The following is a 14595-nucleotide window of genomic DNA, read 5'->3' on the forward strand; positions in this document are numbered from 1 at the left end:
GTCTCTGCGAACGCTCTGCGGGTTCAGAGCTGCCCGGAGGGCCGGGAGGATGCTCGCAGCGGGGCAGGGCTCGGCGGGGGAGCGGGGCCGGCCCCAGCCCCGTCCCGGTCCCTGTCGGGAGAGCTGCGCGCAGCGGGTGCCGCCGGCCCGGGGGAGGCTGCGGCCGCGGAGCGATAGCGGGGGCTCCGGGAGGAGCTGACGTCAGGCAGCCCCTTAAATAGCAGCGCAGCCGCCTCTGCCCCGGCATTTCCCGCGGAGACGAGAGCCGGAGCCGCCGCCGTCCGAGCGCCGAGCACCGGGCACGGAGCAGCGCCCGCCGGGGATGGGAGCCGCGGCGGGGCCGCGCAGGGGCCGGGGCGGCCGGCGCAGCCCTCCGGGCGGTCCGTAGCCGCGGGCCATGCCGGAGCGGCCGCGCAGGGTGCGGGGCGCGGCCGCCGCGGGGTCCCGGGGGCAGCGGCGCTCCGGGCCGGGCCGGGCCATGCCCGGCGGCGCGGCCCCATGGAGCCATGGCGCATAGGGCGCCGAGCGGGCGGGCCCCGGCCCCGGCTCCGGCTCCGTCCCGGCGGCTGGCGCGGAGGGTCCTGGTGCTGTTCACGCTGTCGCTGTCCTGCTCCTACCTCTGCTACAGCCTCCTCTGCTGCTGCGGCGGCCCCGCCGCGCCCCGCGCCCGCTGCGCGCCCGCCCGCAGCGCCGCCGCCAAGAAACTTCTGCAGAAGTCGCGGCCTTGCGGGCGGCCCCCTCCCGCCGAGCCCCCCGCGCCCGCCCGCCGCCCGCGGGACCCCCCCGGCAGCCCCCCGGGGCCGGCCCGCCCCGGAGCCAAGCGCCTGCCGCAGGCCATCGTGGTGGGCGTCAAGAAGGGCGGCACCCGCGCCGTGCTGGAGTTCATCCGCGTGCACCCCGACGTGCGCGCCCTGGGCACCGAGCCCCACTTCTTCGACAGGAACTACGACCGCGGGCTGGAGTGGTACAGGTGAGGGCAGCGCTGCGGGACTGGTCCCCCACCGGGCACTCCCGGCCTCTCCCCTCCCGTCGGCGGCGGTCTCGGGTTCCGGAGGGGCAAGAGCGGGCGGTCCGGTACCCACGGCCTCGTCCTGCCTTGGAGCCGGTCGCTTTGTCGCTCTCGGGGAGGTTTCCCCCGTCCTTGTCCACGGCCCGGCCCGGCGGGGCTCTTTCCCTCCCGGCACGGCACCACGGCTGCCGGAGCACCGCCCAGGGCTGCAGCCGGCAGATCCCCAGCCCTGCCTGGACGGGCTCCAGTACCGGGGCGGTTACAGGTTTCCCATCTCGCCTGAGGATACTCCTGCCCGTGTGATGGGGCCTCCAGAACGGGTGTGAATGGCTGGAGCGAGGGATGGCGCCGCTGTCTTCTTGCAGCCCTGCTGCCAGCGGGTTTGATCTCTGGCTCTGAGGGAGATGGTCCCTGTCATTCTTCATCTTGTCTCCTTGAACTCAGCAAAGTGCAGGTCTATCCCAAATCTGTAATAGCAGAGAACAGCAACTGCATTTCTCCAGCAGGAGATGGTGGGGTTTTAATGTCAGCAAAGGCTGTAGTGAGGAGCCCACGGGTGCTCTCGAAGGGACGGTGAGCACTCAATGTGAGCAGGTCACAGCGCCCATGAGCTCATCCCCTGCCCACAGACCCACACGTGGTGCTGCAGGCAGCTCTGCCTGCTCCCCACTGTGTCAGCCCCAGTGTACCCGTGTTTTGCTGTGACTCTGGGGAGCACGGCGGGAGCTCTGGGCTGCTCTGGGGTAGGGCTGTGGTGCTTCTGCTGGGCTTCAGCCTCAGGAAGCAGAGGAGGGTTTGCTGTGGGCCCGGGTGCCTGCGAGCTCACAGCAGGGAACAGGGCGCCTGGCACTGTGTGTGTGCTGGAGCACCACGGCAGCTGGTGGGAGGCAGCTCATGGGGCCATGCACAGACCTCACATCCCCTCCATCGCAGGGGAGATGTCCCTGTCCTAGGGCAGGGCAGTGCTCATCAGCTGCTGAGCAGGTCGGGAGGCTCCGTGACACACTGGTCGCTCCCGTTTCTGCTGGAGCCCTGGCTCATCTCCTCACTGGGCAGGCGTGAGTCCTGCCTGTGGCATGAGGATGCTGGTTCCTGACCATCAGCGGGTCAGAGCTGCTCAGAGCAGCCCACTGGGCCCTGGGCTGGTGCTTTCAGCCCTTGTGGTGGGTCCATGCCCAGTAGGGCTGTTTGCTGACCCAGGCACATCTGCTGCCTGGTGTTGTACTTGGGTCCCTGCAGCCAGGAATGTTCAGCTCCTTTAGCAGTGGTACCAGTGATGGGGAGCACCAGGGATGAGCTCACCGAAGCTTTTTCCCTCTCCTAAGGCTGTCCTGCAGCATGCCCAGGTCCTCCTGCCCTTTGGAGGGTAGTTGCAGCAGTGTCTTTCGCCTGTTCTTGCCCCCTTGGCAGGTCTGTGTCATTCCCACACCCTCCCACCGACATCAGACACTGTCACCCATCCTACATCACCGAGAAGCAAAGAGCTGGGAGCAGCCCTGCAATACACCATGTAAGGACAGGAGCAGCAGTGCTTTGTCTAAGAGCGCCCAGAGGAGCAGGATGGGTGGTGGAGCACCCAGCGGCACCCAGCGCGGTACTGGTCTGGGGGTAGGAGCCACGTCCCCTCCACACACACTTGAGCAGCTGAACCCCCTCTCTGAGCCATGGTTCAGCCAAGGATCCTCTGTGTGAAGGGACTCATCCGTGACCGGGAGGGACACAGCCTGTGGCAGCAAGTGGCAGTGGTGGGAGCAGGACCAGTGATCAGGAGCTGCCTGGGCCTGCCTTCGTGTTCGGATCAATGGTGAGATCACATCGGAGCAGCAGAGCCTCCGAATTAGTTCAGCTGAAACAATTAAATGACACTTCCCTGGTTTATTACCTTCTTTTTTTTCTAACCTCACAAATGTGCCAGGACTTAAGCACAGAGGCTGCTAATGGAGAAAACGTGGAATTGATTTTCCTCCTTGCAAGTGGAGCAATTAGATGTGGAGCAGGTCTGACCGCAGCCTGATGAGCTCCTGTCGCTCTGCCAAGACACCGGAGAGCAGGGTCCTGGCACCAGCCGTGTCCCGGGAAGGGCACAGCGATGCCATGGCTCTGAGGGCTCTCCCAGGGCAAGGGGCTGCTCCCGGCATGGCTGGGGGCTGTCCCTCGCTGCCAGCTGGGAGCGGTGATGCTCCCGTGCTTGGGGAGCGCTGCGGCGGGGTCTTTGTGGTTAGGCTGGAGCACAGACCCCTTGGAAAGGCAATGGCAAAGTCTTTCCCTGTCATGAGCAGAGACTTCACCTGCAGGAGCCTCTGGCTGCTGTGGTGCTGAGTGCCTGGTCCGGCTCCATCCTTCCCATTGCGTACCTCAGTGGTGTGCTGCGTGGGGGGACCAAGTAGGGCTTCAATGCAGCTGAGAGCAACGTGATAGCTGAGCCCCTCTGATGCTCTGAACACATCAGTTCCCATCTTTCCACGTTTTCCCGTGCCCTGGCATTGTTCTGATGCAGAGGTGGTGGAACCAGCGGGAGGGACATCTCCTGATCCGCTGTCCTTGCGGCTCCAAATGTCGTGCTCGCGCCAGCTGCTGTTTTCCTGGTGCCTCCTGCCTTCGCTCCCGCTGTCACCCAGAGCAGCCTCGGCTCCCCCTGCACGGGGCAGAGCTGGAACCTTCGGCTTCCCCATGGGACCCCCCAGGAGCCGCCTTGTTCACAGGCCTCGGACCCACGACACCCGGGTGCGTCTCCAGTTCCCATCAGTCTCTCTAATCCACCTCATTAGCTACAGATACACTACAGGAAAGATATTTTTAGCAAGATCTGTTTTAAGACAACTGAAACTGAACAGCCAGCTGCTGGGGATATTGATTCATTACCAATCCTGGACTGGATGCTCAATATTGAGCTTTTTCCTGCTGCAGGTAGCGTGCACCAATAACCTTCAATATTTCCAGAACACAGGGAAGACAGTGCCGCTTAATTTGCAGTTAACTTTGAGCAGTGACTCTGATCGCAGCATCTCGGGGTGCAGTTTCCTCCCCCAGGATTCCCCCAGTCATGCTGTTCCATGCTGTTTTCATGGAGAGGGGCTTTTCCTATCGGGTCCAAGGGCACCCGTGCTGCTGGAGCTCTTCTCTGCGCTGCCTTTGGGTTTGGTGCTCCTGGGGCTGCGGCAGCACGTGGAGCAGCGCTGGCCTCTGGGTGCTGGGCACTGCGGGAGCATCCCCGCATCCCACTGCCTGCGGGAGGGAGAAGAGGGAGCTGCAAACCGGGCTCCCGCACTCTGCCTCGCTAATTGCACTGTGCTAATGGCCAGGTTGGCTCACACACAAACAGGAGCCCATTAGGCTTTGCCCAGCGACGCGGGCTGCTTTGTGGGCTTGACTGACAGCGCGTTTTGCTGAAGTTAATTAGTAAGAGGAGAGGAAGGCAGCAAGATTCAAGGATGCTTTGAAATTTCCTTGACTTCAGAGAGTGGCCCAGCTCTGCGGAATGGGACTGAAACCTCCGGCAGGGAGGTTGTGTGAGAGCTGCCCTGCCGGCAGCGTGTGCCCTGCTCTGCCCTGCCTTCCTCCGGGTGGGCTGGTGCTGCTGAGACCCTCGCTCAGACCCTTGCCAAGGATCTGGGAGAAGTGCAGGGACATCAATCCACACAGGGTGCCAAGCCTGCGGTATTAATGGTGTGTGTTCTTGCTCTGTCTTCCGTGACCTTGTTTGTAAGTGCTGCAGTTTGTTCCAGCCTTCGCTTTGGTAGCTCAGAATCCAGCTACCGGCATGGCCACGGGCACAGATGCTTCGGGAAGCTGAGGAGCAAAGGGTGCTGGTCCCTGGTGACACTGGGTGCCCATTGCAGGGTCAGGCGCTGTCTGCAGTATCTGGTGTGAGCTCTGCGGTGGCTGGGGCCTTTCTCCTGGCGCTGCCCTTGGGATTTGTCGGACCCTCAGTCGGTGCTGGATGGTTATTTAGGAAGATGGGAGTTACACGTTGGCTTGTGTGTGTGAAGGGTGGTGGCAAAGTGCCCTTTGGATAAGATTTTGTTGACTTAAAGGACATTGCAAATCTCCAGAGCATTTAAATGATTAAAACTGAATCAGCCACAAAGTTAATTACTCTGTTCAAACTGCTTTTATGCATCGAAATGTCCCTCATTAGCTGCCGGGGAGGGCTGGTGTGAGTTCTTTGAACACAAACATTTATTAAAGGCAGATGATCCATCATTAAATCCAAGGCTGCTTTAGCACAGGGCGGCGGCACGGGGACACGGGGCTGGGCCGTTTCCCTGCTGTGGATGTGGGGGGATCTGTGGATGTGTGGGGACACAGCGGGTCCATCCTGCTGAGCATTGCCAGGCCCCGGCGCCAGCACGTTCCTGGTGCTGAGGCAGCAGTGCAGGGGGTCCCTGCCTGCCCCGTTCCGTCACTGCCAGCAACGCTGTGAGCCCTGAGCTGGGTGTCCCCGTGTCCTACGCACCCGCTGCAATGTCACTGAGCTGGAGAGAGCTTTTATCTTCCTCACACCTCCGTTTCTTGTGTGCTTGACCCAGTTTTGCTTAAACCTCCCAGTAGGTTTGGCTGGGCTTTCATCTGCTGCTGCTGTCGTCTGCAGCCGTGCAGAGCCCAGCAGTGCTGGGCTGTCAGGAGAGAGCTGATGGTGACTGCCAGCAGTGTGCACCCATGGCACAGCACAGCCTGGCACGGCACAGCCTGGCACAGCACAGCCCAGCAGGCACAGCCCGGCAGGGCACATCCTGGCATGGCACAGCCTGGCATGGCACAGCCTGGCATGGCACAGCCCAGCAGGCACAGCCCGGCAGGGCACAGCCTGGCATGGCACAGCCTGGCATGGCACAGCCTGGCATGGCACAGCCCGGCAGGGCACAGCCTGGCATGGCACAGCCTGGCATGGCACAGCCCGGCATGGCACAGCCTGGCATGGCACAGCCTGGCATGGCACAGCCCCTTCGCATTGGGCAGGTGCTGAGTCCTGGGCAGCAGCTGGGCTCACTGCACCATTGCCAGTGGGATCCAGCCTGTGCCTCCTGCTGCTGCTGTTGGGCAGTGTGGTGGGGCAGGGGACAGGCTGTGGGGTGAGGACCTGTCCTTGGAGGTCCCACAGGACCATCTCGGTGCCAGTCTGCACACTTGGAAGAGTTTTGGTGCTCATCCCCAGCACGTTCAGCTGTAGCTGGAGGTGCGCTTGCAGCAAACCCCTCTCCTAGCACCCTGTGAGCTTTGCAGGAGGACTTTGTCTCCCAGGCTGCCAGGGTCACTCTCCCTGCCTGCACACAGGCAGCATCCCTGCCTGCAGTGGCCGAGCCTGCGGCATCAGCTGGAAGCAGGAAAGTGCAGGACCCTCGTCAGGAGAGGCAGCGCTCGGGAATTTTTGCCACATTGAAGTTTGGGTTTGTGCTGGTGAGTGGATGGAGGCCAGGGTTACGGGTGCGTCAGCCACTGCCTCACGGGAGAGCCCGGGATGCGCCTGCCACGGCAAGTGGGATGGAGGGGCCGGTCTGTAACGGGATTATGGGATGAGCGCTCTCCCCACACAGGCTTATCTGCAATATCTCAATCATCCGATGAGGTTTTGTACCAATTCCTCCCCGGGAGAGTGTTTCACGCATGTTCGACATCAAAGCAGCGCAGCCAGCGAGGGAGCGCATGTTTCTTTAATGTGGGAGCGTTGTAGGGGCCGCGGGGCGCCCAAAGGCAGATTATCAGCAAGTTAATAATTCAGGTGTGGGAAAGGTGCTGGGGGAGAGTTAACCCCTTCAGGGCAAGGCGCTGCCTTTGCATCAGCACAGCCAGGCTGGGCTCGCTGCTGCTGCTGCTGCCCCACAGCCATGGGGCTGCCCAGGGCCATGCCATAGGGCACAGCGAGGCCATCATCTCCTGCAGCCGTGCTGGCGACTGGATGTATCCCGCGTGTTCCCACTCTGTAATGTGGGTGAACACAACCTCTAAATCTGCGGGCTGGGAGGGAGCACTAATGCCCATATCAAATGGCACTAAAGGGCTTTAAAAACTGAGTAACTTTAATGACAATAATCTCTAATTCAAGAGGAATTAATGCTGTCTCAACAGCCAGGGTATGCGTTGAGCTGGGGATTTGGCTGGTGCGGGGCTGCACTGATACACCCAGTGTGGGACCCCCAGCCCCAGGGGGGCTGTGGGGGCACCATGGGACGCATGTGCCTGCAGCCCCCACTGCCGGGCTGTGCTGGGGCGAGCTGAGGTGCCCCTGGTAATTAAATGCCCTCCCTGGAGGGTTTGCTCTCCCAGGCAGTCGGAGGGAGCAGGCTCAAGGCAGGGACGGGCTGCTCTGTGCTCCAGCCCACGGCACTGCTGCAGGGCCAGAGTGGAGTTTGCTCCATCATCCCTAATGATTCCCGCACAGAACAGCCCTGGCGTTCACTCAGCATCAGTGGTTTTGCCCTCCTCCATTCCTGCTGCATCACAGGTTCCCATCAGCAGAACACATGTGGATGGTGGGCGCACCGGGGCGGGGGGGGGGCGGGAAACCTCGGTGTTCCTCTGGCCTGACCGTGCTGATGGGGAGAGCCCTGGCAGTGCTGGTGTGACACCAGTGCGGGCAGCACAGGCACGGGGGAACCGGGACGGGTCCCCAGAGAGGCCGGACTGGCCCCTGCCTGAGCGTTGGCTGTGCGGCACCACAAACCAGCTAGCGAGAGCCTGCGTACCTGAGCACACGAACCTGGGGCTTAAAAGTGTGTGACATGCTATTTGTATGCAAATAACTCTGCGAATGCAGAAGTCCAAAATATCATTTTAAAGTCAAGTGTAATTAAGTTTGCAATGCATTTCCCCACTCCTGCAGCCCTGGGGATCTTGCTGTTAACGTGAAGATGAATGCCTGGATGACACTTCTCCCCCTTGCACGGTTTCACTGGTGATTTATTTATCTCTTCGGGTCGTGTTTTGTTGCCTCAGCAGTCTCTGTTGTTCAGGATCAGCAAACATTGGGAGTCCATTTAAAAAGAAACAAACTCTTGTCTCATTTCAGTAATTTACTGTGCGGAGATTTTGTGTTTTTCATAATGGATTAGAACCTGTAATTTTGTTTTTGGAATACACGGACCTAATAGCTCACGTAATGAAAGTCTAACAAGCCTGAAGATGAGCCATTAATGAAACAGCAGTTTTATGGCTGTAATAGCGAATCACTTACAAAGCTGTCCCACGCTGATGTATGGTGAAACTTGTTTGTGAGACGCAGATGCAGCTGTGGTGCCTGCCGCTAAATTAGCATTTCCTGGCGGTCATTAAACAATGGGGATCGTAATCTGGATTTATGGGGCTGGAAGCAGAGCAGTGGGAGAGGCCAATTAAGCCACGTCCATGCTCAGGTAGCTCAGTAAACCGGCCCCGCTAATTCACGGTGACTGGTTAGTTTGTTCTCTTGCAAAGGAGGGAACAGGCCAAGGGGGTGTGTGCTGGCGGCCCCCGGCACAGGGCACCCCTGTCACGGGTCATGTGGGGACTGTGCCAGCACCCAGGGACTGAGTCCAGCCCCTGCCGTCATCCCCAGCAGCCTGGCACAGACCTCTGGGCACATCTCTCCAGTTTCTCTCATGGGTCTCTTCCAGCTGCTGCTCTGGTTCCCCTGGTCCAGCCTCTTCTCGTCCCCATGGGGACCCCCCACCCTTGGTGCGTGCTGCTGCTCCCCACGATGCCTCAGGTCTTTGTCATGGTCCCCTTGTCACACAGGATGTCGTGAGCTGCTCTTGTACCTCCTCCTGGTTAGGTCTTTCTCTGGGTCTCTCTGTACAGAGCAAGCTCCAAAGCTTGTGGCTGTGGAGCGTGTTTTAGAGACCCTGGAGGTGTCTGGTCCCAGCCTGGGCTGATGGAGCTCTCGGAACACCCGTGCTGCAGCGAGGCAGTGCGGCCATGGTGGCTGCGTGGGGTTATACCAGGAATAAAACAGTGCCCTGCTCGCTCCAGCTGAATTGCTGCAGACAGGGCTGCTGACGTGGGCTTCCCTGCCAGAGCACCGCTGGCCTCATCCCGGCTGCTAGCATTCCCTGCCCGCCCCAGCCAGGAGACCTGCGGCACCGTGAGTCTGGCTGCAGTGCATTTGATAGTTTAGTAATGCAAGAGCAATTTATAAATCTTTCCATCCCATTAGTTTTGATTTGATTTGGACGTTCCCATGTCAAAGCAGATGATTTAATTAGTGCTAGGCTGGGTTGCAGGGATGCTGCCTTCTCCCGGGTCTGGTGCTCCCTCCCTGCCCTTGCAGCCTGGCTGCCCGTGGCAGAAATGAGCAGGACTTGCTGATGGGACGGAGCAGCCCCAGGGTCACCCCAGCCTGGCCTTGCCTTTGCCCTCGGTCCTGCCTGGCTCTGGCTTCCCCCTGGAGCCAAGCATCTCCGCTTGCTGCAGTACAGGGCTGCTGGTGGCCATGTCCTCTGCATGGAGTCTCCTATGGCTGGGATGGACACAGGATATGTCCATGGGCAGGGGCCTCCTGCAGTGCTGCAGGAGGAGCTGTGCCTGCTTTGTCCTGCCTTGTCCTGCGGGAGAGGACGCCCCACTGGCCCCACACCGTGGACATCACCTCTCAGTGCCCAGCTCCTTCCTCATCATCGCCTTGTGCTTTGCTTGCAGGAGCCTGATGCCGCGAACGCTCGACAGCCAGATCACGGTGGAGAAGACCCCCAGCTACTTCGTCACCAAGGAGGCCCCCAGGCGCATCTTCAACATGTCCCGGGACACAAAGCTGATCGTGGTGGTGCGGAACCCGGTCACCCGCGCCATCTCGGACTACACGCAGACGCTCTCCAAGAAGCCGGACATCCCCACCTTCGAGGGGCTGTCCTTCCGCAACCGCAGCCTGGGGCTGGTGGACACCTCCTGGAACGCCATCCGCATCGGGATGTACGCCGTGCACCTCGAGAGCTGGCTCCAGTACTTCCCCCTCTCCCAGATCCACTTTGTCAGTGGGGAGAAGCTGATCACGGACCCAGCGGGGGAGATGGGCAAAGTCCAGGACTTCCTGGGCATCAAACGGGTTATCACAGACAAGCACTTCTACTTCAACAAGACAAAAGGCTTTCCTTGCCTGAAGAAGTCGGAGAGCAGCGGCTTGCCTCGCTGCCTGGGCAAGTCCAAAGGCAGGACTCACGTGCAGATAGACCCCGAGGTGATCGAGCAGCTTCGGGACTTTTATAGACCTTATAATATCAAGTTCTATGAAACAGTCGGGCAGGACTTCAGGTGGGAATAAGCGTCCGGGAGCAGAGCTGCGGTGACGTGAGGCTGCAGTCTTCCATGAAGGGGGGCTGGAGCCAGGACCCCCCAACCAGCCCGTCCTGCCCAGAGGCCATGAGCAGAGGCAGGCGAGGGGCTTCCCCAGCCCTGGGGAGGCCAGGATGCTCCAGAGCAAGTGGAGATTGGGGAAGACACAGAGTCCTGCAGCAGCCACTGAGGGATGCTGCCCAGCAGGCACTGCCCATCCCAGCAGGTCAGCAGTGCCAGGGCTGGCTCGTGGGGTCCCATTTGCTTTTACTGCCATGTGGTCCCCAGGGTCTTGGTGATGGTCCTGTCCTGCAGCTTATCCATGGGCTGCTCTAAAGCACGTCCCTCCTCCGTGTCCTAAAGCAAACGGGTGCTCCTGGACACCCCTGCCTACCCCGTGGGACCACATCCCGGCGTGGTGCTGGGGCAGGCAGAGCTCCAGTCGCTCCACCTCGCCTTTCATCACTTAAGTGCAGTGTGTAACCATGAGGACAGTGAGATGTATCTGCTTGGAAAAGAAGTTTATCAGAGATGTTGTACTGATATTTTGTCCTGTGAATAAAGCACAGAATCCTGCTGTTACGGGTACTTCCGCAGCACCAGTGTCCTTGTTCAGCATGTGACCCCTTCCTGTGAATAAAGCAGCTACCACCGGTCCGGAGCATGGGCTTTTCTTAGGCAAGGCACGTGCCCATGGGTCAGGTGAGGTGGTGGGCACAGAGCTCAGCACAGCCCTTCGCAGGGGTCACAGCACCGCTCAGGAGTGCCGCAGGACCTGGGTCAGTGCCAGCTCCTGCCGGGCCTGAGGGGTGGGTGCTGTGTTAGACACAAGCAGCGGTAATTTATGGTTGGGAGGTGTCCGTGCCCACGGCAGGGGTTGGAACTGCATGATCTTAAGGTCCGTTCAAACCCAGGCACTCTGGGATCCTATGGTTGAGCCTCGTGGGCTGCTCTGCAGGAGCCCATGCATACAATGAAGTGCCAAGGGCCGCACGCTTCGGTAGCTGGCCCCGTTGCATTAGTCACCGTTGTCCTTTGATTTACATCCCCGGGCACCGCAGCCAGCCCGGGTCAGGTGCCACCTCCCTGCTCCTTCCAGGGACCAGCCACCCTCTGACTGCAGTGCACCTGGGAACAGGGAATTCTCCCAGCTCAGCATCTTGCCTGGAGCTAAGATTGATGGGCTGCATCTTCAGGAGCTCAGAGGTGAGCAGCACCCCTGTACTCCTGGTGCAGCACCCCTGTGCTCAGCACCTCCTGAGCACCTTGGGGTCCATGGGTCTAAACAGCTCCTGCAGGGCTCAGTCAGTCCGGGCAGCGAGGCCATGGGGGTGCCCACGCTGTGGATGCACACACGTAGCCCCATCCCATCCTGCAGCAATCCATCTTACGCCCTGTTAGCAGGCCCTGTAATGAGCACCGCTGCTCATGAATATCAATAACAGCTCTCGTTGGCAGGGTGTTATTTGCCCTTCCGAGAGCTGGACTGTTTGAATCATCTATTGATTTTTGTAGTAAATCTCAGGCATTTCTGTCAAAGGCTGCAATTTACCACTAGCATCTAAATCTCAGCCCGAGCCTCAGCCTCTCCCCAGTGCCGGCACAAACTGGTCCCTGTGCCACTCTGCAGCCCAGCTCCCGGTGCAGGAGGAGCCCCGGGGGAGCTGGATGTGCCAGGATTTGCCAGCACAGATGGGTGCTGCGGTGCGGCGGGTGTCTGGGGCACCGGAGGCTGTATGATCCCCACGTGCTGGGTGGCAGAACTGCATGGGGGCTGTGACCAGTGTGAAGGAAAGGGGCACGCCTGGCTGCCTCCTTCCCCTTGTGCTCCAATGCTCCCTATAGGAGCCAGAGGCTTCCCTGCGGAGGGGTCAGCAATGGGGCTGTCAGAGACCCCCAGTTATTTGTGACCATGTCCAGAGCCCCATGGCAGCAGGACCAGGGTGCAGGAGACTGAGGGGAGCCACAGTCCCAGACACCCTGGTACAGGGCTGGGGATGCTTTGGAGCGATGCACAGTGGCCCTGGGGGGATGCAACACAACCACAGACCAGTTTAAGAGGCCTTACTGGAAGTTGTACTGTCCAGCGAGCTCTAATAGAACAAATAGGAGATAACTGATAGAGATCTAACAGATCCCTATCTGCATTGCTTCCTCTATCATCCAGCAGCAGCCACAGGAGCCATGGGGGACCCAGCGGGGGGGGGACCCAGCAGGGAGGGGCCCCAGAGCCAGCTGAAGGAGAGCAGGGGATTAACAGCTGTCTGCAGGAAGATGGGATGTTTTCTTGTATGATTTTTCCTTTAAAGGAGAAAAACATTCATAGCAAGACTCACAAATCCCAGCCTCACCATAGAAAAGCCATTTCCAATCCACTCTAAGGAGACAAGGTGCTGGGTTAGATTGATCCCCCTGACGATACTGTATTAGAGGGAAATTAGAGCTGGAGCCTGAAGAAACCGCTGCAATATCAAACAATTACTTTACATTTGCCCTTACAAATGGAGGAAGCAGAAATGCGCTTAAATCAAGTATTAGGTTTCCAAAGGGTGAGCAGAGCAAATGAGGGCTTAGGAAGGCCTGTACTGAGAATGCTGATCACGTTAGGAGCTCTTAAAATGTGGCTTAAAAAAACTGAGGGTAGATGATGTGCATCTGAAAGAGGCAGGACAGGGGCTGGATAAGGACATTGAGCAGCGCTGGTTTGGTGACAGTGATGCTGAGCAGAGGGGCTGCCAGAGGGGGTCCCCCCACTCACCCACACCATTAAACAGCTGTAGCAATCAGGAGGAAAGTGCTTTCCTCAAATGCAAACTTTATCAGCCAGGATGTAAATTCTAACCACCACTGTATGATTTGTGATGGGCTGGAAGGCACGTGGCTTAAAGCAACTGTTTCTATGAGGAAGGTGATGAAGAGCCCTCCTAGAGCACAGTGCAGAGCCTTGATGAGCGTTCACAGCAGGACAAGGACCCTTGCTGACCTGACTGACTGGGGTGCCAGATTCTGAGCCCTGCTTGCTGCAGGGGAGGAGCAGGGTGCCAGATCTTGAGCTTCAGGGATACAGTGATGCCCTGAATGTCCAGGCTGGAGAAGAGGTTGAGCTGCCCATCACCTGCACGGGCCTGCTGCAAGCTGTGGGCAGAACACGGTGCAGAGGGAGCATACCAAAGCTCTCCCTACCAGGGAAAGCCCCAGCACTTGTATCAGGCAGTGCTTGGGAAGCTGCCATGGCTTGCACTGGAGCTGTCATGGGGTGACCCATGGGATGCACGTCAGTGAAACCGGTAGCACAGGCACAGGGCACTGGCCATGCCGGGAGGTGCCAAGAGATGCTCATTGCTGATGGGCAGGTGGGTACACAGCCATCCTTGGTACACCACATCCCCTGGCCCCAGAGGCATGGCCACGGCCGTTGCGTGCGCTGTGTTTTGGTCGGTTCACTCAGGCTTGAACCCCAGAGAGCGGCTGTTTAATATTTATTGGCTCATAAATACTTAAATGCAATGAACATGACTTAAGTGGTCCCTGATCCCCTTCACACTGAAGAGCTCTCAAGATGTGCTAGGTCAAGGGAAGCCTTCCCAGGGGCTATTTACATCACTGGTGAGTGCCCTTCGGAGCCACCAGCACATCCCTTGGAGCGATGGCACCGCAGCACCGCTCCGTCCCAGCAGCAGCCTCCTTCCCCAGAACACCTCTTGATGCCTCTTCGCTGGCAGGACCATCCCAGGACCCCCAGTCCTTCAAGCAGGCATCTCCATCGGGTATTTACCTCCCCTGTCTCCTGATGAGGAACCCTGGTCCCAGACGTGAGCACCGCGTTTGCTCTGTACCAGCAGGCAGGTTCCAGGCAGCCCCGGCTCCGTGGTGAGTTCCTCAGCAGCAGCCCCGAGCTGCAGCCCTGCACCGGCACGTTGAACCAAACCCAGGATGTTCAGCTGCACAAGGAGCATCGCTCATCCCTCGGACCACGGCGGAGTCACAGCACTGTGAGCACAGAGAGAACTTGGTTAACTTTGTATTAATTAATGCAATTCAGCTTCCCTGCTGGCTCCATGTCTGTGGGCAGTGGTGGGGATGGGCAGCACTGCAAGGGGCAGTGGGTGAGGGCAGCCCTGCTTCGGGAGCTGGACCCTGCCTTGTGCTGGCCATTGCAATCCCCGGGCAGGGATGAGGCCCCGCACCGAGGTACACACAGTTCTAACACAGCCCCTCCCTCCGCCTGACCCAGAGCTGCGCAGCAAATAAATATGATCATTAACAGACACCTCTAACCCCTTGGAGATGATTAATGCTCAGGAAGAGCTGCGATGCTGGCACAGCCAAGTAGGTCAAGTTTCCTC

General features: G+C 59.4%; 1 protein-coding gene across 1 annotated transcript; it reads left to right on the forward strand.

Moving 5' to 3' along the window:
• The first annotated feature begins 482 nt into the window (after positions 1–482).
• On the forward strand, positions 483–10905 carry HS3ST2 (heparan sulfate-glucosamine 3-sulfotransferase 2). The gene is made up of 2 exons (XM_057398033.1): positions 483–970; positions 9620–10905. The coding sequence occupies exons 1-2, from the start codon at positions 507–509 to the stop codon at positions 10236–10238; spliced, it is 1083 nt and encodes a 360-aa protein (XP_057254016.1). The 5' UTR covers positions 483–506; the 3' UTR covers positions 10239–10905.
• Positions 10906–14595: the final 3690 nt, after the last annotated feature.

Source organism: Pezoporus wallicus, unplaced genomic scaffold (assembly GCF_028554395.1).
Source record: "Pezoporus wallicus isolate ANWC-B61680 ecotype Strahan unplaced genomic scaffold, APGP_CSIRO_Pwel_v1 contig_6274, whole genome shotgun sequence".
NCBI lineage: Eukaryota > Metazoa > Chordata > Aves > Psittaciformes > Psittacidae > Pezoporus > Pezoporus wallicus.